The sequence below is a fragment of the Phyllostomus discolor genome, chromosome 12 (assembly GCF_004126475.2).
Source record: "Phyllostomus discolor isolate MPI-MPIP mPhyDis1 chromosome 12, mPhyDis1.pri.v3, whole genome shotgun sequence".
NCBI lineage: Eukaryota > Metazoa > Chordata > Mammalia > Chiroptera > Phyllostomidae > Phyllostomus > Phyllostomus discolor.
Window position 1 is genome coordinate 20,507,370 of NC_040914.2, and position 20,707 is coordinate 20,528,076.

A 20,707-nucleotide genomic window follows, 5' to 3' on the forward strand; every position below is an offset into this window, starting at 1 on the left:
TTTGTACACCAAAGCATTTTATTGGGAGTGGGGCAAGGGAGGGTTTACAGTCACAGAGACAGGGACACAAAGACACACCCTGCCCCGGGAAAAACAGCCCTTGCCCCCAGCCCCATCCCTTTCCTGGGATGCCTTTGCCTGCATCCGGTCCCTAAATTCGAAGCCGAAAGAGAGGTCTCTGAGAGGGGCTGCGTCCCAGGCTTTGAGTCACTTAGCCCCTGAGGGACACACAAATGGCCACTGAGAAAATTTGGGCAGCTTGCAGCCACCCAGGAGAATAAAGTGCAAGGAACTGGGGGGAAGAGGGACATCTTGAAGCCACCATGGGGAAGTTCAATGCCGGGGGCTTCAAACCACTTACGGACTCGAGCAGCCGCTTCGTGGACCTGAAAACTGTGTCAGAAAAAGTGCACAGGGGTGGGGCGAGGCATCCTGATAAACCCACCATTTTGGTTATTTCCCTAGAAATTGTGCTAAGCTCGGGAGGTCTTGGGGAATTCTGTGTTTCTGCCCAATCTGCTGGTGGAGGGAGGAGTGAAGGGGTGGGGGAAGGTGTGTTGGAACTGCCGTTTTCCCTCTGAAACGCTGGTGAGAATCGATCTCTAAAATGGTGGGGAGGGGTGATTGGTCAAACCAACCCGGAAAACGCAGAATACAGTTAGGAGACATTTGAAACCTTGAGTTTTTCTGAAAGGAAGGGGGGAGGGGGCTGAGTAATCCCAGGGCCCCTGGGGTTAAAAGAAAAGGGGGAGGTGCCTCAAAACCACCAGGGAGAGGGAGAGGTTAAACTGTCCATTCAAATAAAACCCTGGAAAGAGAGACTTGAAACCACTGAGGCAGCACAAGTGGAGAAGGGAAGCTTTAGGGGAATGTGGGCCTCCTTGAAACTGCCAGTCTGCAGCTTCACTACCCCTGAGAGGCAGCTGGGAAAGGAAGAGGATTTGACAGCACTAGGAACAAGGGAGAGTGCTTCTTAGGCCTGAGGCAGGACAGAGAGGACTGGGGTTCCTTGACACTGCCACTCGGCCCAGAGATGTGTGGAGTGGAGGTTCTGGAAACTGCCATTCAGTGGGAGGCACGTGGTCAGTAGTCCCGGACAGGGGGTGGGGGTCTTGGGGGCTGAATTGTGCTGTGCGTGGCCCCGTAGGAGGGAGGGGGAGCAGGGGGCGCCCCGGGGGGCTCGGCTTCATCCTCCATTTCGCTTTCGTCGCTGCCAGCCAGCTGGTCATGGCCAACAAAACCACACTTCTCCTCGCTCATCTCCTCCGGCTCTGCCCACGGCTGTTTCTCCCCAGAAGCGAAGACCCCATAGAAGATAACACCCCCGTAGTGCACCAGAGAGGCGATCAGGAATACGTACTGCCACTCCTCCCGGGTCTGTGTGGGGACCAAGGGAAGGTGAGGTCGGAGGCCAGAGAGAGAGAGGAGAGAAACCGAGAGGGGGAGGGGAGGCCCAGAGAAAGGGAGACAAATCCTAGAGAGGGCAGGGGTGGAGCCCAGGGAGGGTGCCCTGCGTCAGGGAGGGACCGTGCGCAGAGTGAGTGGGTCAGGGTGCCTGCACCGACCTTGTGCTTGGTCATGGCGCCCACGATGATGGGGCACACCATGCCCGACAACGTGCCCACGCCATTGGAGATGCCCATGAGGATGCTGGCGTAGCGCGGGGCGATGTCCAGGTGGTTGACATTGAACCCTGGCAAGGTGAACCAAGAGGCATCACACCTGAATCTCCCTCCAGAGACTCCTCCTCTGTCCCTTCCCCCACTCCTACTTCCCCCCTCCCTGGGGCTCTTTCTAGCCCACCTTTGGTGTGGCTGGGGGGACCTCTTCCTGAGCCAGGAAGGAAGTTCCCCACAAGGCTCCCTGTCCAGATTCCCACAAGCTGCGGATTCGCAGTTCTCACCAGAGATGGCGAAGCCACTGAAGCCCACAGCGAGGACCAGGAAGGAGATGGCCACGCCCTTGGAGTGCGAGTAGCCGACCACCAGCAGCAGCGTGGCCTCCATGCCAAAGCCTGCAGAGGGCCACCTCATCTGAGCGCCAGCCGCCCCTCACCCTCTCTCCAGACCTAATCTCCCCCACCCCGTCCGCCTCTATCCGCTCCACGCCTGTCCCTGGTTTTGCGCTTCATTCCACCCGCGCCAGCCCTAAGCCTGGCCCTGGACCACCCACCCGCACAGGCTCCAGCGCCCCGGCTGGGCCCTCCATGGCCCCACCCCCTGACTAGGCCACTCCCTGAAGACGCAGGGTTCCAGTCCCACCCGTGCACCTTCACGCCTCCCATCTCTGTCCACACTCCTTGGGCAGTACACCTTGGCCAGACCCCGTCTCTCCAGGTCCCCCACTCATAGCCCCTGTTCATCACAACTTAGCGTCCACTCCGCCCTGCCCGGTGTAGGTCCCGCTCTTCCAGACCTAACTAGGTCTCGCCTCTGCTCCACCTGCACAGTCACACAAAATGCCACCCTTCCCCAGCGACTAAAACTGCCACCTGAGATTCTGTTCCATCCAAGCCCAGCCTCGCCTTGACTCCGCCTTTTTGGACACACCCACCCGAGGCCACGCCCCCTGTTGCGCCTCACCGCGCTCCGCCCCGCACCGGCGGACCCCGACCGGGTATGGGCCCCGCCCCACTCACCCCCACAGTTCATCAATTTGCGCACGTTGGTGGTGGACATGATACGGCGGCTTCTCAGAAAGTCAGCTATCTGGCCACCGATGGGCACGATGATGGTCATGACCAGGTGGGGCAGCGCTGACACCAGGCCCACCTGAGTCAGGTAAAAGTACAGGGCAGAGGCTCAGGAGCCTGTGGCCGGGAGTCTCCACCCGGTCCCTGCACCGTTGGCTCCTCCCCGTCCCTCATTCCAACCCCTTGGGACCCAGGCCCCGGGCCCCACTCCTCCATCAATCCTGCGGCGCCCCCTGCCCTCCCCTCCTGGGCGCAACCTTGCTGATCTCGAAGCCGAACACTTCTTCGAAGTAGGCAGGCTGGGAAATAAGGAGCAGGTAGAACGTCCAGCTGCGGCAGAAGTTGGCCACGATGATGGCGTAGACTGGCATGGACGTGAAGAAGCGCCGCCAGGGAGTGTTGAACTTCTGTGAGGGGCGGGACGAGGGGCCGCTAAGACAGAAACCTGGAGTGGGCGCTCTCCATGTCCCTTCAGGGACCTCACTAGAGTCCCGCAGACACCCTGGCTTCCCGACTTCACTAAAACCTCCAAGTCTCCAGGGACGCCAGCCAGTTCAACCCGGTGGGGACCTGCTGGCATCCTAGCCTTAACTCGGACACTTCAGGGATGCGGGGCTCCTGTCTCTGCAGCGGCCCCTCAGTGTCGCATATGTCCGGACTCGACGATGACCCTCAGGGACCCATAAGTGTGGGCCCAGGAATCTCTGTTCAATTACCATTCCTAAATCCAGCCTCAGCCACCCCAAAGTCTAGGTCAAAGCCCCGCATTCTAATCCCGCCTCTGCCGGTTTAACCACGCCCCAGAGTGGTTCCCGCCCACCTGGAGACCTAGGCCTCCCTCAGGACATGCCAATTGGTCCTTTCCCGGATTTAACCCCGCCCCCAAGGTTCTAGCCCCGCCTTTTTGGATTTCTTGCCCTGAGGTCTCCTTTGAGTCTCCTAGAACCCACCAGGATCTACAGGCTGTGAGGGTTTGAAGCCCCCTTTTCTCCTGCCTCCCTGCCTGGATATCTCTCCCCGCCCCACAGCGAGCCCGCCCCGCAGTCCTGAGCCCAGACCGTGACGGGGTTCATGAGTTTGGCGCTCTCGCCGATGGCTTCTTCGATGTACTTGCGCTCCTCCTCTGAAATGCTGGGGTGCAGCGCGGGCGACTCATAAGAGACGATCAGCCAGAACAGGTACCAGAAGATCCCGAAGCTGCCTGAGGGGGTCAGGAAGGGGATGGAAGCGAGGTGACGACCGGCCTCGCTCCGCCCCAGCGCCCCCCGCACCCAGGCGTCTGGGCCACTCACCGTAGACGTAGAACACGGAGCTCCACCCTGAGTACTGCACCAGGACCCCGGCGAGAGGCATCGCGACCACCGCCCCAGCATAGGAACCTAAGGGAGTAATGCAGGGGAGAGAGCAGGCGTATCCACCCTCAGGATCCAGGAGTGCGGACCCCCAGCCCCGGTCTTCCGGAACACGGAAGCCACAGCCCCTCCTCCCACAGATACCTCCGGCCAGGTACCCCCCTCTGCTCTCAGACCCACAAATCGAGATCCCAACCCCTTCCTCTCACCGCAAAAGGCTGTTGTCGCCAGGCGACTCCGCTCTAAGGGAGGGGCCCATTTGCTCCAGATTCCGTGGCAGGCAGGGTACGTCACCCCCTAGGGAGAAGAAAGCCAAGGTCATCGGGAAGACGCGGGTTCAGACGGGGGCGGGGTCCTGTGGGGCGGGGCTTTACCTCTACCAACCCCTGCAGGATCCTCACGAAGATGACACAACCGTAGTGGACTCGGGCCGCCGAGGGGATCAACATGTTTAGAGTGGATGTAGCCACAATGGCGAAGCCGAAAACCCTGGTAGGAAGAGTTCGTGGTCCGACAAAAGGGTTCAGCTATCCCACCACGCCTACGATTCTGCTCTTTCTGTCCAAAACAGAACCGGGTTTCCCAAAACCCCAGACCCCACCTTCACCGTGACTCTCACCTTCCACAATCATAAGCCCCGCCTTTCTCTAAGACCCCGCCCCCAGGACCCTCCCATTTTCCCAGTGTCAGCCCCCAAATGTCAGGCCTCACTAACTCCACCCACGTATCTGTAGTCCTCGCCCACTTTGAGATCACCCCCGCCCCCGTACCTGTTGGCTGCGAATTTTTGGCAGATAAATCCCCCGGGAATTTGGGTGACAATGTAGCCCCAGAAAAAGGAGCCGTGTATGAGGCCAACAGTCTCTGGATCCCAGTTGAACTGAGCTTTCTGTGAAGCAAAAAGCACATCAAACCGGCCCTCTGCCTCAGACTCTGCCCCTCCACCAATCAGCACTCACAGACTCAGCACTTTGGCCAATCAGCAATAAGGATCCTCACCCCAAACACCTGCCAATCCACTCAAGCCCCCTCATCGGTCCTTCTCAAACTGGCTTTCTCCAAGTTGCTAGGGCCAGTACCATCTTAGCAACAAGGTCTGTTGCTACCTAGACGCCACACTCTGCCCGTTTCCCTGACTCAGTGCCCCTTCTCTGAATGTCTAGGAGCCCATACACCAGGTGGAGATTCTTTCTCTACTTCTAACAAACGGAAGAACTGTTTGCAGAGTAACTTGGATGAGTGTTCGTCAGGGACAAGAAGTAGTTAAGACGTGGACCTGATTGGGACGGATCTAGAGGCGGGGTAGGCCACAGTCATAATCAGAACTTTCTTTTCTGAGAGACAGGGGGGTGAGGAAGAGAAAGAGAGAGAGATGGCACATGCTGAAATTAAAATAGGGAGAGGTCCTGGCCAGGTAGCTCAGTTATTTAGAGTGTCGTCCAGATACACCAAGGTTGTGGGTTCCATCCCAGGTCAGGACACATACAAAAATCAGCCAATCAATGTATGAATAAGTGGAACAACAGCTCGATGTTTCTCACTCTCTGTAAGAAAATCAATAAACAAGCCCTGGCTGGTGTAGCTCAGTGGATTGAGCAAGGGCTGTGAACCAAGTGTCGCAAGTTCGATTCCCAGTCAGGGTACATGCCTGGGTTGCAGGCCATGGCCCCCAGCAACCGCACAGTGATGTTTCTCTCTCTATCTCCCTCCCTTCTATCTCTAAAAAATAAATAAATAAAATCTTTGAAAAAAAAGGAAGTCAATAAACAAATATGTATTTTTTTCAACTAGGGAGAACCCTGCCTGGTGCGGCTCAGTGGGTTGAGTGCCGGCCTGCATACAAAGGTTTTTAGGTTTGATTCCCCATAGGGGAACATGCCTGGGTTGGGGGCCACGTCCCCCCACCCCCCGGGGGCATGTGAGAGGCAACCTATGTTTCCTCCCTCTCTTTCTCTCTCCCCTCCCTTCTCTCTAAAAATAAATAAATAAAATCTTTTTTTAAATAGGGAGAAAATCTGATAGGAGGCGGGGTTTAGGTAATGGCTGGAGCAGAGGAAGTAGGATCTAGCAGCGACGGAGCTTCAGAAAAATCAGGATTAAAATTCAGTGGAGAGCCTGTGATGGAGACTGGAATAAAGTAGATGTGGCCCTGGCTGGGGTGGCTCAGTGGATTGAGTGCCGGCTTGCTAACCAAAGGGTTGCTGGTTCAATTCCCAGTCAGGGCACATGCCTGGGTTGCGGGCCAGGTCCCCAGTAGGGGGCGCGCTAGAGACAACCACACAGTGAACTTTCCCTCTCTAAATAAGTAAATAAAATCTAAAAAAAAGTAGATGTGACATTGGGACAGGTGTAGGACACAGGTGGAGCAAAAGTTGCTAGGAGGTCCAAAACGGAGAAGGGGCAGGCAATACATAGGGAGCCTAATTCTAGGGCAGAGTCTAAATGTTAAAATCAGGGACTCGAAATCAATAGGGGCGGGGCTTAGGGAGGAAAGATCCCGGAGGCGCTGACGGAGTTGAGGGGGCGGCAGAGGTGGGCGGAGCCACAGAAGTGGCTTGAAAGGGGCGTGGCCTGGGTTGCGCTTGGTCGCGTGTGACGTCATCAGGGTGTGGCAATACAGCGGCTCGGACCCTGAGCTACCTGCACCACCAGGTGGCCCCCGCGGTGGGTCGTGCTGTTGTTGACCATGGAGACGATGGCCACGCCCAGGTTGCAGCGGATGCCAAAGCTGATGCAGAATCCCAGGCCGCTCATGATGGCGATAATGTAGCGGCGAGGGAGGCCGAAGCAGGTGCAGTCCACCACCGGCGGGTCCCGGGTCTGCGTCGTGACGGGGCGCCCGTCGGCACTCAGCTCCAGAGTCTCTGCACCTTCCTGCCGCTTCTCCAGAAGGCTGCGGGGCAGCAAGAGTCAAAGACTCGGACGTCCAGGGCCCAGCCCCCTCCTCCCTGTGACACAGGGGTCCAGGGCAAAACCTCCTGCTTGAAAAAGACCCAAGATTCTACCTAAGCCCATATTCCCTCCTTCCTTCCCCAGGAGTCCAGCCCTTTCCTCAGGACCTGGGAATCTGGACCCGCAGTCTCCACCTCCTCAGACCAGGAATTCCACGCCCCCAGCCTCCTCCTGCCCCGCCCCAGACTCAGGTTTTGAGGTCCTCAATTCCCTTCTCTCCCCACCCTGTCATCTCTCAACTCTGTGGTTTTAGGCTCCACACTCCCCTTTGCAATCCAAAAGCCTGTGTCCGCAGCCCCCACCCCAAGGCCCAGAGACTCTCTCTCTCTAGCCCCCTCCCTGAGATATGTGTCTTTTTGAGCAAGCAAAAGGCGCTAAGGAGATGCTTCAGCAAAGGTGTCAAAAGAACAGATGCTTCTCAGCCTCGTCTGCTATATATACCGACGCCCCTCCTCCCTTGCCCCCTATGGCATGTCCTTCCCTGCTTCCAGGCCCCAGGTGTGGGGCTGACATCCAGTTGATTCCGTTCAGCCACCAGAAGCTAGGGGCTCGGGGGCGGGGTGACTTCCAGGGCCCTGGAATCCAGCAGCCCAGCAGGGTGTCCCTGGGGAACCTCGAGTTCAGGCTGTCAGCCTAGGGGACAGGGAGGAGGACCGGCGGGTGGTGTCCTGGCAAGGGACAGATGGCCCTGGTAGGGGGATTGGCTCAGTCCCCAGTGAGGCTCTCGCCCCCGCCTGTTCTGGATCAGGGATTGAGCCTGTGATGACAGATAGGATACTTAGAGGGCCAACATAAACCCGGAGAGTGGCTGTGGGGAGAGGGGTGCAGGGGTGTGGAAAGACCCAAAAGGAGGGTGAGGGTGGGGAGGGGGCAGAGACTAAGAAAGAGGGTCAGAGATACTGGAGGAAGAGAGAAGAGAGATGCAGCGAGAAGGGAACGGAAACCCAGAGAGAGACAGGGAGAGAATAAGGTAGGGGGCAGAGGCCCCAGGAGAAGGGGGAACAGGACAGTGACCCAGAGATGGAGGGGACAGAGGTCCAAAGACATGGGGACAGAAATCCAGGAGAGAGGACACAGACACAGAGACCCAGGACGCTGAAAGATACAGAGACTAAGAGACCCAGGAGGCAGGCTGGGGTCGTGATTTGTGAGGTGCGGCTCCTTTCTGTGGCGGGGAAGCAGCCAGAGGATCGGGCTGGATCCCAGGAAGGGGCTAGAACAGATGGAGGCGAGGGAGACTGGGACGGGGGAGGAAAGAACAGCCAGACGGTCTGGGGGGAGGCGGTGGAAGAGAGGAGAGAACACAGTCACCCTCCCCATCCTAGAACTTAAGGAGGGAGAAACCTTAAGAAACAGGATTGTTGGGGGGGGGGGAGTGGGGGAGTCGACTGAACCCAGAGGAATGAGGAATGAGACCCTAAGAGAGAGGAACAGAGAGACGGAGGGGGGGACAGGGGCCCCCAGAAAGACTAGCACGGGGTGGTGGGGACGGCCCCCTCCATCGGGACATGTTAGCCAATGAGATTACACTTTGACCCAGGTCGATATCTGATGCTATTTGACCCTGAAACTCAAGATGTGATTGCAGCCCGCAGTTAGCCAAAACAAAGGTGTCTCCATCTCTGGGTCTCTGTCTCTGCCTCTCTCGTGTTCTCTGTCCACTCCCCCAGTTCCCTGTCCCCTTACGTCCCTTTGTTTCCTCTTCCCTTCCCATTGCACAGGAAACTGAGGCTCAGGGAGTGAAGGTAGCATGGCCAAGGTCACCCACCAAGAAGAGTGATGGGACCTGGCCACCTCCTGGGGCCAGCCTCGCCCTGCCCAAGGCCCGGCCCTGCGAGACGAGGCACTTTGGGTCCTCCATCTCCCTTCCCCCACATCCTTGTCCCAAGTCGCCTAGTTTACCGTCTGTTTCCCGATCTGAGGGAGTTCTCCACCCACTCAAGCATCACTCATCTCGAGGAAAATCTGCAGCCTCCGCCCCAGGTTGGGGACAGGCTGCCCAAGGCTTGAATGACGGCACTTGGGCTCATCCACCCATTTCTCCCTCTTCTCAACACCTGCCTCAGTTTCCCCAGCGTGGTCTAAAGGGTTCAATGGAATCAGGGTGTTGTGTCCAACACAGAGCATCTCCACGTGTCCCCACCCATCACTGTGACCCCCAGGATCCGGGCACAATGCTCTTCTCCACTCAGCCTCCTTGGTGACTGTCCTGGGTGGGGGGGTGCTCTGAGCTCTGCAGTCTCTAGGGGCCCAGGAGGCAGCCCGGAGAGGTGACAGTAGGGCACAGACAGACCGAGAGAAACCCAGACACAGATGCGAAGCTGAGAAGCAGACACTGAGGGAGGGGCCCTAAGGAACACACACCTCCCGCACGGCCCCCCGCCCCAGCCTCCTGCATTATCACGTCTCTCTCTGTCTCCTGACTTCTCACTGGTGTATTTTGAGAAACTCGTGAAAGGAGGCGAGAAAAAGGGTGGGGAGGGGCTGGGAGATTGGGAGAAGCAGGGAAGAGGTTATCTCAGCTTCCCCATCACCTCCCCGCCGCCCTGCCATCCTCCTGCCCCCTCTCTTCTGTCCGGCCTTATTGCCATCTCTCCTGTTACTAGAGGGTGGGGTAACGTTGGGGCCAGGAGGTGATCTGCAGCAAGCGGGACTAGCGTTAGACTTAGAGAGGGACTTGCATGGCCTGGCGAGATGGACGAAGGGTCAACCAAAGTTGGGGCCGGGGCCGTGGGCCCTGGGGTACAGGGTCTGAAAGAATGGCCGCAGGGTCCAGTCCAGGTTGTGCCCTCCCCGTGCTGTGGCCAGATATTTTTAGGTCTCTCCGAAGATGAGTAATTTCTCTGACTTGCAGCCAAGGCTGGGGTTGGGGGTGAAAGACGGGAGGGAGGTGTCCCGGACTGCCCTGAGGACACCCGGGTCACTGGGGTCATCTCCCTGGAAGTCCCTCTTAGCTCTAGCTTACAACCTCTGGGAGGCCTAATTTTGGGCCTGCAACTCCCTTCTCCCCCAGAGACCCAGGACCCCCTAGTTTCTTCCTCCCAGCTTAACTCTCCTCAAGGACAAGAACCCATGGGCCCCAATCCGCTTTAGCATCAGATTAAACGCTCCGGCTAACGGAGACCGAGAAAGACAGGGATGGAGAGACCCAGGCTGGAGGAATAAACACCCAAAGAGAGAGGATAGAGACCCAAAAGGGGAGAGTCTGGGACCCCAGAGAGGGGGCCAGAGACCCCGAGAGAGGCGTTGATCGACATCCAGTGAGAGCAAAGGCCGGAGAATCCGGGAGAGGGCAGAGGCTTGGAGGTAAAGGGGAATAGAGACCTAGAGAAAGGAGTGCGGGGGCCCGGAGAAAGGACGCAGGGAGAAGACAGGTGAACAGAGTCCCAGAAGTGGGACAGGCTTCAGCACCCGGAGAGAGGGGAACCTACAGGCCCAGAGAAAAGGGGAGAACCTGGAGGGGGGAGAGATGAAGAAAAATAAACCAGATGATGAGCAAGATCGAACCAGGGAGAGCAGCGCCGTCGGAGGCGGAGGGAGAAACTGAGCAGATGGGTGGACCCCCGGCCCCCCCCATCCACTGGTATCATCGCCGGTGCGTCTATCGGTCTGTGCCCAGGTGGGAATGAGCGTCCTCCTCGGACCCTCGCCCTCTTCCCCGCCCGGGACCCCCACCACGCTCACCGGTGCAGCCTCCCGAGGGCGCGACCCGCTAGCTTCCGAAACTCCTCCTGGCGGAACTCCATGGTGGCTGCCCTTGCGGCCGGTACCCCCCCGGGGATCCCCCCCGCCCGCGGGCCCGGGCGGCCGCGTCCGGGTTCCCGGGGTCCGCCCCGGCCCGGCCGGCCCCGCAGCTCCGCTCGGGGGGAAGGAGGCTGCGAGTGAGGGCTGCCTGGGGGCTGTCACTGAACTCAGCGTCGGGGGCGGGGCGGGGAGAGGCCCCGCCTACCCCACCAGACCCCGCCCCTGGCAGTATAGTCTGGCTCTGCTTAGGCACTCCTCGCCTCGCGATCTGTCCCCCATCCTTTCCTCTCCAGACCACACCTCTGAGCCCCGCTTCTACTCCTGAGGCGCAGCGCTTCGACTCTGTCCGTTCCCCGGAGTCAGTCTCCTTCCTTCTCTTCCCCCCAGCTCCTTCTATTCCAGATTTTCTCTTCCCAATCTGAGATTTGTCACCCCACTTCAGTTCCTTTCATGTATTTCCCGCATTTCCATCTTGTTCTGAGTCTCCTTCTGCGTTTCATCCTCTCCGTCTTGTCGCTCCTAAATTCTGCGCCCTCAAGTTCCACGTCCCGTCCCCGAATTCCATCCCCATCCCGCGTCATCAGCCTCAGTTCCAACTGTCTCATTCAGAAGGCTTTTTTCTTATTCAGGAATTCTCCCCCTATTTCCATTCATTCACTGTCCCCTCTCGTTCTCCCGCCCCCCATCCAGGTTCTTCCCCTGTGACTTCCATCCACTTGTTCCCCCTTTTAAATTTCATCCCCTTTGTTTCCCCTTTGGGCACAACCCCCCCCCAATTCCTTGACCCCCAATTTCTTTCCCCACGGAGTTTCATCCCCCACAGTTATACTGCTCCCCTCCGTCGCCAGTTTCGACCCAAACAGCTTTGTCCCCTCCCTGGGATCTGTCCACTTTCCCAGCTCCGTGTCCACCCCCCGAGTTGTTCCTACCCCTTGTTCTACTCCCACCCACTGAGATCTGTCCCTTCTCGCGGGGACCTGTCCCCGCCCCTCAATTTTTACTCCGCCCCTGAATCCCAGCCCCGCCCCCTAGGGTTGAACCCAGACTTTTCCTCTGTCTGCCTGGCTTCTTCCTCCTGACCCTCTCCTAGATGTTGAGTCCACCTCCATCCAGATCCAGGCCCCAAGAGGGTGCTCCTTGCACCAACCGCCTCTCTGCATCGGGCCGCAAATGCATTTGGGATTAAAATTTCATGATGTGGCACAGGCCCGCGAGGGGGCAGGGGCAGCAGCCGGCGAGGCGGACGGGCGCCACGGGCCGAGTAGTCTGGCTGCCGCTGCCCCCGCTGCAGCCTCTCGATGGGTCTCTGGGTCTCACAATTTTGCCTGAGTTTGAGAAACCCCTGGGAGGGGGGCGGTGTTGGAGGCTGGACTCCTGCATCTGACCGACGAGGCAGCTGGGGCTCGGACTCCCGCGTCTGAGCCGGGAGCATCCTGCAGAGCCGTCCACACGCGCCACCCTGTGGCGGCGGAATCCTCCGCTTGGATGTGGAGGCGGCGGCCGCGGCTCCGGGCCAGGTGTGAAGGTGGAGCAGATGGTGAAGAGGAGGGAGTGGGAAGAGGACCCGGCCGCTGCCAAATCTCGTGCCTTCGCCGGAACCATCACCATGGAGACCGAGGAAGGCAGAAAGGACCCAGCCCCACACTTTTCCGGACCTAAGAATGAGTTCATTAGTCTCAAGAAGGGTCCCCACAAAAACTACAAGTACCAGCGGCCGCTGGACTTCACTGTTCGCATCGGGAGGCCGCGTGTTCCATGGGTCGCTGGGAGTTGTAGTTCTGAGACAAAGTGCGGAGGCTGCGTCGCGCCCTCTGGTGGACACGGTGCTCACGTTCGCTCCTTCAGATGTCTACAGACCTTACCCGTAGTCATCCCCACCTTTTCCCATTTTATCGTCTAGTGTCTAGTCCCTCTCTACCCACCCAATTCAACTCCTTTCCAGTCATACTGGCCTCCTTGCTGCTCTTCCAATTTACCACTGAGTCTCCTCCATTTACTTATGCACCCAAAACTATGGGAAAAGCAGAGGATGTTGGCAATCATTAATTTAACAAATATTTGAGTTCCGACTAGGTGTCACGCCATAGGGGACGTAGCTTTAAGAGTAACACTGGGTATTTGGGGACTCCCAGAAGAGTATTCTAACATGGCCAGGGTAAATCAGAGAACACTTGAAAGTTGAAAAGCTTTCCAAGGAGCCCCCAGCCATGTGGGTAGGTTGGTTGGGTGTCTTCCCACAGAGCGAAAGGTTGCTGGTTTGATTCCCAGTCAGGGCACATGCATGGGTTGTGGGTTTGGGCCACTGTTGGTGGTGTGTAAGAGCGGCAACCGACCAAGGCAAGTTCAAAAAGGGATGACTGGATGAAGCAGGTAAGGAAGGTGGTGAGGAGAGTAGCCGCCACCTCAGGGGAAGCTGTACTCCCAGGATCAGGAAGCAGTGACTGTGACAGGAAGCACAATTCCAGCAACAGGCAGCTCATCAGGACAAAGGGTAGGACAGGCCGGAGATGATGGTGTGGTGGTGTGGGTCAGGTCCCCAGAGGGCTCCGGAGATGTCCTCTGTGAGGGTGAGACAATCAGAAAGTTCCCAGGTGCAATGGCATGGAGGTGCCAGGTAGAAGGAACAGCAGAAACTAAGAAGGTGCAGGAAATGGGGCAGTCAGGACACTACTCACTGCAAGTAGACAGTGGGCGGGGAGGAGAAGAGGCCAAACCAAGGCATGGAGGTCAGCCCCATGGAGCCTGGAGTGCCAGGCTGAGGGGCTCGGACCTTCCCCTTGGGGCAGTGGGAGCCAAGGAGGGACTGCGAACAGGAGAGGAGCAGAGTCAGCACTGGGGCTGTGCGGGAGACTGAAGGCCAGGCGTCAGGGGAGACGACGAGGTCTGAGTGGTGGCCGTGACCCCTTCGGGACACCAAGACTACAGTCCAACGTCCCTCCTTCCTCCCACTCCCCATGTATTCCTAGCCAGACAAAGAACAAAGGCAAACACTTTTTAAGAGCTTATTTATTTATTTTTAGACAGAGGGAAAAGGAGGGAAAGAGAAACATCAGCGTGTGGTGGCTTCTTGAGCGCTCCCTCCTGAGGACCTGGCCTGCAACCTAGGCATGTGCCCTGATGGGGAATCGATCGAACCCATGACCTTTCAGTTCACAGGCCGGCACTCAATCCACTGAGCCACAGCAGCCAGAGCCAAAAATCTTTTATTTCCATTTTAGAGAAGCTTCCACCATCTTCTCCCCTCTTGGAAACATAGGGAGATAGCAGGTCAAGAAGGCACGGAGAGAAGGGGCATTGCCACCATCAGTTGCTGAGGAGAGGAAAGGGCGAGGATTCAGGAGCCCAGCACCCGGCCCCTGGCCCCTCCCCCGCCAGACCATCAGACCCAGAAGTCCAGGCCCCCCAATATGACTGCTACTCTGCACCATCATCCACCCCATCCAGGTACCCTTCTCTTCCGATGGAAGGCCGCCTTGCTCTCATCAGAGCTGATCCGCAGGGGGATGTAGGCATCCAGATGGTACAGCTGCTGGGGGTCCCCCATCACCAGGCGGTTCTCCCCGATCTCCAGCGACAGCCCTACAGCTCCATCCTGGGGATACAGTGGAATCAGCTCGCCCTTCCCTCCTCGGCCACAGGAGGCAGGATGACGACGACATGCACCGGGAAGAGAGGACGCAACAGCTGGAATACCACAGTTAAAGGGTCCAGCATTCTGGAGAAAAGGCAGGTATGCTGATCACAGTTCTCCACCTGTGATCACTTACAGCCCTGGGCGTCTTCCGGACAGCACCGGAAGTGGGCCTGTGGGCCCGGGGCATCAAGAGGCAGCCACACTCAGAGGGCGGCACTAACCGGGCTCAAGCAGGCCTGGCAGCAGGCCTGCACCCCTTCCCGGGAGCACCGCAAGCTCATTCTCCAGCTGTGGTGGAGCGCGCACTCACCAGTTTGGGGAGGTCGATTTCCGCCAAGAGGAGGTCAGGGGCTTCCAGCCAAAGGTTCAGGTGAGGCCTCTCAGGGCTGGGGGTTGGTGGGCAGGGAGAACAGGAGGCAGAAGTGAGGCGAGCCTCCAGGTCTTTCCTGGACTGTTCTCCCTGCCTGACTCGTGGTCCCTTTCCGGTCTGGTCTCCCAGCCCTGCTTCCCATTGGGAGTCCAGCTTCTCCCCTCTGGGGGTTCCCAGAGCCCCGGGACACGGCTCCATGTCGGGAGAGAGGGATTGCAAAGAGCATGCAAAGCCCACCCTTCCTTAGGTCTCAAGGAGTCGGCGGTGTACAGGTTCCCCAGCTCCTGGATCCGAGGCCGTTGCTGGGAGCGTATGTTTTGCTGGGAGATGGAGCCCAAGAAAGCCCGGTTCTTCAACAAGCGCCACTCTGTGGGGAGGGAGGGCATGGTCGAAGGTCACCTGGGTCAGGGTTCCCTTTGCTGGGGGCAGGGGGGGGGGGGGACCTTGCACAGCAAGAGTTTCCCAGGACGGGTGGAGGTGGCACAGGGTCTGACCACACCCACTGCTTGGCTTTGGGAAGCCCGCCCACCTTAACCCGAGGCCCTTGCTAGGGGTATTCCCCAATGAAATCTAATCCCTGGGAGACTCCGCTAATCCCACGCAGTCAGACCGCCCCCCCCACGCGCCTCAGCTGGAATCCCTGGGCCTGGACCCGCCCACCCACCCACCCCACTACCCTCCTTCTCACCTTACCTTGGGGATCCCTCTCCCTGCCATCTGCAGCCTAGAGGCTAAGAAAATAGCCCACACTACCCCCACATCTACCAAGGGCGGCCCCCAAACTGCCTCAGGCTCGGCCCCGCCCCTCACCTGGATCCAGTTGCAAGCTGTATTTGTCCTCCAGGCCCTCCCTGGCGATGGTGATCAAGAGTTCTCGCAGGAATTCGCTGTTCTAGGAGAGAGAGAGTGCGAGCAGGGATGCGGGAGGGCTCCAGGAATAAAGAAAGAGAGGCCCCAGCCCCGGCCTCACCCGCGGCCACGCCCCCAACCTGCATCCTCCGGTAGAAGTCGCTGTTGACAGCTATGTCGTAGGCGGTACAGCCCTGGCCTTCTGCAGGAAGAGAAAGGGGGTGAGGCCCCACCAGTCCTCCGGGGCAACCCCACCGCCCAAACACAGGCAAGGAAGAAACAATAAAGCAGGGGTGTCAAACTCATTTTCACTGGGGTAGCATCAGCCTCGAGGTTGCCTTCAAAGGGCCCAATGTCATTTTAGGATTGTATAAATGTTAACCACTCCTTAACAGTTAAGGGAGAGCTCAGTGCTGCCGTGGTGTAGAAACAAGGTGCCAGGCGGATAAAACATGGCAGAGGGCCGGATTCAGCCCACGGGCCTGGTGTTCTTTATTCCACCTGTGTAATAAAGAATAGCAGCCGCAAGAATCAGAGAGGCCCAGAGATGATTAGGAAGCGAGGACTCGACATGCATTTGCCAGTCTGGACTCACACAGGCCTCCAGTCTTCCCCTCTCTGGTCCTTCTCCACAATGCCCCAGCGCTGGCCCTGCCTCTGCCCTGCTCACAGCCCTCCCTCAGCTCCCCAGCACCCCCAGACAAAGGCCAGAGTACTCCCTCCTGGCACTGGAGGCCTGGTGTGGTCTGCCCCTCCCACCTGGAAAGAAAGAAGCTTATTTGTGTGACAGCCTCCTCCTGGAAATTTCTTCCATCTCTCTCAATTACTGACCAATCCCGTTGAAGTATTCTTTTTGGCCTCTGGATCCCTCTGTCCCTTCTGCCCAGAACCCTCTTCCCTGTCTTGGCCTGATGAACTCCTATGGTTCCTTCCAGTCTTATAGCCGACATCTCCTCCAGGAAGCCTTTCCTGACTGCTCAGTGTGGGCAAAGAGACCCCACCAGGGCAAAAAGACTCACACAATATTGAAATACCAGCTTCTGGGTTTGATAAGTCCCCACCCCCGAGGGCTTGGTCCCAGGAGGCTTCAGGGGGCACATGTGAATTGAAAACACAAGGATGTAGAGACAGAAATGCAACAGAGATAGACATGGGAGACGGCGAAGTAGAAAACAGAGATGAAGGTGAGAGCCTGCTGGGGACCAGAGCCGGAAAATGGGCTGTGAAGCACCTGGCCTGTGAAGCACTCCAGCCCTCCCTCGCCCTGGAGTGAGGCAAAGAGAAGGGCCTGTCTGCCCAGGTGGGCGGAACCGGGACTGCCCCAGGCAGCCGGTGCTGGAGGCCCAGCAGGCTAGTGACGTGCCTCAGGGAAAGGATCTAATCAGGGTGGGAAAGGGCATCCAGATTTCCAGGTCCTGCAGGAGGAGGGTCCTGGGCCCTGGATTCTGGGATCCTAGGGAAGGAAGGTGCCAGGGGACTGGAGTCCTGGGTCCTCGGAGGGCACTGACTTGCATCCAGCTCAGCGTGAGGCTCTCCCAGGCTCATGGGGATGCGGAAGCCAGCTTGGTCCTCCTCCAGCATTTGAAGGAGCTCATCCTCTGTCACATCAGCCGGAGGAGGGATGGAGGGAGAGTGACAGATGTTGATGAAAACCTTCCCTTGGGATGACTTGGTCTTTATGCAGAAGCCTAGTGGGAATGATCGGTCTTGATTTCCACCCAGGTTCTCCTCAGTGTCCCCCTCTTTTCATCTGTCCCCCTTCCTGAATCTCGGTCCTCCACATTGTAGTTCTGTTCCTCTCCCCACCCCTGGGACCTCCCTCTTCCTACCCTGGAGTCTCTGTCCCCCTAGTCATTCCTGTCTACCCCCTTCTCTCTTTGGATCTCCCGCTGGGTCTCTGTTCACTTCCCTACCAAGATCTCTAAACTCCACCATTGTGTCTCTTTCCTCCTTCCTCTCTACATCGCCTGCCCCCAATCGCTCTCCACCTCTCCCTGAGAAATCTCTCTCACTCCCTCTGGGTCTCTGCCTTTCTCACCAGGTTGCGGTTGAATCTGTGTTGATTCTGGTCTGCTTGTCTGGGCTTGCTGGAGTTCCTTGGAGGCCTGTGTGAAGGGAAACGACTTCCAGGCTTGGCAGCTGTGCTCACAGACCCCTCATGTGTTCCTCCAATGTTTATCAAGCGATATTTATAGATATGAGCCATTGCAGGGAATAAGACACATTCTGTCCCCTTCCTCCTTGGAGCCACCCAAAGGACAACCCCAATCCCAGTCCCATTTACTCCAGAGCCTAGTAAAACAGGGGTTAACCAACTACAATTCCCGTGGGCCCTGTTTCCTCCCTAGTGCATTCTGGGAAGTGTAATCCCATCTCTGGAAAAAAAAAAATTCCCCCAAATACCCAGGGACACAGTAGCCCTGATCAGTCCGCACCTGCAGCAGCAGCTCCTCGAAACGCGCTGTCTCGGCGCCCATTGCCTCTGCCTCATTTAGCTCCGGCACCAGCAGTTTCGAATCCATCTTGGCCCTGAGGAAGAGAGACCTTAGCGTCCCTAGCAACCCCTACGTGGGGGGAATTTTGCTGGGAGCTGTACTCAGGGACCTGCTTCCCGAGCCCTCAACAGACTCCGACACCCACTATTCTATACGAAAATCTAAGAATCTGGCCAAAGAAAACAATACTACAGTTCTACTCAGTTCGGATACCACCGTCAAATCTGTTGGGAATCAATATCTCTAGATGCTCTCTAGGTCCTACATGCCAAATGTGTAAATGACAGCCACCCTTCCAAGTCTCTGTGTAACCAGAAATTCGAGCAGGCGCGTTTCCGACTACCCCAACGCTCATTCGCTAACCAGCAACCGTCTTCTGCTACGGACCAATCACAGCCTAAGCATGAGGCCACGCCCTTCACCTCAACCAATAATAATTAAATACTGAGACCTCTCAGTGCCACACTTCCGCTCTCGATTAAAGTCACACTTCCCTCCTGACAACAGTACCTGGCCGGGTCATGGGACAGTCAAAGCTGGGACATTCTGGAAAACCTAAATTGCAGTGTCCATCCTAAAAGGTTCCCTTCTGATCTCTGAACTATCGCTTCGTCCCAAAGATAGATTCGATTCCCTAGTAAATAAAGTTCGCACCAAAAGCTGTACTTTTGTGAACGGGGTAGTAGGAAGACGCCCCAATACGGCCACCCTTCTAAATCTGGAATTCTAATTATTTTGCAAGGGACCCCCATTTTCTCTCGCGTCCCCAGCCACCACCCCTCTCCGCTTTGAGGACTGCGCATGCTCCAAACTAAGTTCCCCAAATGTTGGCACGTGGGCGGGGTCGCCGGGTGCTAAGGTTGGATCACGATCTCCTGCAGCCCGCCCTTTGCTCTGGAGAGGGCGGTTCCACCCTTTGGACCTCAAGGTTTCCTTGGGCAGAGCGCCCGGCAGACGGTGGAAAGTGGTCTGGACTGGTGATGGCTGCCACGCGCGCAGAGTCCCGCGCGCGAGAGATCTTCACCACGCTGGAGTACGGACCGGTGCCGGAGAGCCACGCATGCGTGCTGGTGAGGGCCTACCTTGCCGGCGCTGCCGATCCCCCTCCCCTGTACGCCCGCCCCGTTTTGCGCGCCGACTCCCGTGACCCACCGCGGCAGCTCAGCGACTCCGCCCCCCTGGGCTCCCGTGATTTCCGCCATCCCTGGGAACCCACTCCCGGATCGCGTTCGCTTGAGTATTTGGGATTGCTGCCTCTTCACCTTTTAGTCTGTTCTCCTGGCCTTCAGTAGTTCTCTTGCCGCACGGCCCGAGCTCTGGGCGGTGTTTCCGCGATTCCTCATACACCGCCAACCTCGGGGTTCCTTGATTCTTCAGAGCTCTTTCAGAACCTCCCGTGGTTCCGCGGGACTCAGAATTCCCGTGGGGCTCCCATGATCTTCCAACGAACCTCCGAACCCCCGTAGACTTCCCATGATTCCTCAGAACATCCTGTGCCTCCCGTGGCCCTCCAGGGCAACCCCCCGAATTATTGTGGAGCTCCCTTAATCTCCCGGAACCTCCGTGGAGTCCCCGTGATTTCTTAGGGTCCCCTCTACTTGTGGGGCGTCTTTGATACCGAGAATTCCGAGAACCCCAGAATACATCTGAACTTATACAACCCCTAAGAGTACCCTCGTGAGTCCCCCATACCTCTCAGAATGTCCCGTGGGGCCCCCATAATCCTCAGGGCCTCTTAAAATCATGATGATGCACCCGTGAGCCACGGTGTTCAGAAATTCCCCAGGACTCCTGTGATCCCTCAGGGCCTCCCACAACGTTTTGGTGGTTCCAGTAAGGTGCCTTGAATTTTCTGTAATTACTCAGGTCCCTCAATTCCCCCCTGTGAGGCTGTGGTCAATTCGCAGGGTCCTCTAGCACCCAAGCGTGAGAAGCGCTCTTGAGGGAGAGAGGAGAAGGCTAGAATAATAGGCCGAATGGAAGGAGCTGAGACCAGAGTCTGTGCCAGCTTTGGGGATGGAAGGGAGGGGAGGAGGCAAGGATGCAGGATGAACAGGGTTTGGGGAATAGAAAGGGCAGGGACAATTCTAGGGGACTGGCTCTGTGACTGGGTGCCTGTTCCTCCTCCCCTCCTCCAAGGTAAACGCTGGAGGAGCAGGCTTTTGGGAAAAGATGCTGAGCTGAGTTGTCACATATTGGAGTGTGGGGGACTTGGGGACAGGCACGAGCCAGGTGCAGCGGTCAGACACTACTGTGAGCCTCAGGTCTGGAGACAGGGACCTGGGAGGCACCAACTTAGAAAAATAAATGAACCGTGGGAGTGACAAGATTATCTAGAGAAACAGACTCAGATAAAAGGAACTGGGACAAAGTACGGACAATTCCCACACTTGGAGGTTAGAAGTGGAATATCATGAAATAGTAATGGGATAGTGGCTTGTATTTATTGGCTGCTTTATTTTTAAAGATGCTATCCAGTAGAGCATTTTAAAGATTGTATTTATTTATTTTTAGAGAGAGGGAAAGGGAGAGAGGAAGAGAGGGAGAGAAATATAAATGTGTGCTTGCCTCTCGCACGCCCCTAGTGGGGACCTGGCCCACAGCCCAGATATGTGACCG

At 57.4% G+C, this 20,707-nt stretch overlaps 3 protein-coding genes across 8 annotated transcripts in view; 1 reads left to right on the top strand and 2 right to left on the bottom strand.

Annotated features, from left to right (window-relative positions):
* On the bottom strand, positions 1-10,830 carry SLC17A7 (solute carrier family 17 member 7). The gene is made up of 12 exons (XM_028529849.2): positions 10,681-10,830; positions 6,685-6,937; positions 4,815-4,933; positions 4,419-4,533; positions 4,254-4,341; positions 3,985-4,071; positions 3,751-3,893; positions 2,950-3,099; positions 2,639-2,771; positions 1,904-2,014; positions 1,566-1,693; positions 1-1,377 (listed from the first exon to the last, which is right to left on the bottom strand). The coding sequence occupies exons 1-12, from the start codon at positions 10,740-10,742 to the stop codon at positions 1,084-1,086; spliced, it is 1,683 nt and encodes a 560-aa protein (XP_028385650.1). The 5' UTR covers positions 10,743-10,830; the 3' UTR covers positions 1-1,083.
* Positions 9,799-20,707, top strand: part of ALDH16A1 (aldehyde dehydrogenase 16 family member A1) — a 24,884-nt gene continuing 13,975 nt past the window's right edge. The window contains exons 1-2 of one of the 3 annotated variants that reach the window (XM_036012538.1): positions 9,799-10,615; positions 18,970-19,158. In XM_036012538.1, the coding sequence (XP_035868431.1) occupies positions 19,069-19,158 (90 nt within the window). In that variant the 5' untranslated portion in view covers positions 9,799-10,615; positions 18,970-19,068. Of the gene's footprint in view, positions 10,616-18,845; positions 19,159-20,707 lie in introns of those variants that run through there. The other 2 variants (XM_036012537.1, XM_028529922.2) reach the window with 2 other exon arrangements.
* On the bottom strand, positions 13,926-19,305 carry PIH1D1 (PIH1 domain containing 1). 4 transcript variants are annotated; one of them, XM_036012548.1, is made up of 10 exons: positions 19,241-19,305; positions 18,029-18,122; positions 17,632-17,698; positions 17,102-17,281; positions 15,734-15,795; positions 15,555-15,636; positions 14,982-15,111; positions 14,685-14,760; positions 14,189-14,332; positions 13,926-14,050 (listed from the first exon to the last, which is right to left on the bottom strand). In XM_036012548.1, exons 1-10 carry the CDS (start codon positions 19,288-19,290, stop codon positions 14,009-14,011), a joined length of 927 nt encoding a protein of 308 aa, XP_035868441.1. In that variant the 5' UTR covers positions 19,291-19,305; the 3' UTR covers positions 13,926-14,008. The 4 variants fall into 4 exon arrangements, with proteins under 4 accessions (XP_035868441.1, XP_028385726.1, XP_035868443.1 ...); XM_028529925.2 differs by lacking the exon at positions 19,241-19,305 and adding an exon at positions 19,011-19,146; XM_036012550.1 differs by lacking the exon at positions 19,241-19,305 and adding an exon at positions 19,002-19,122.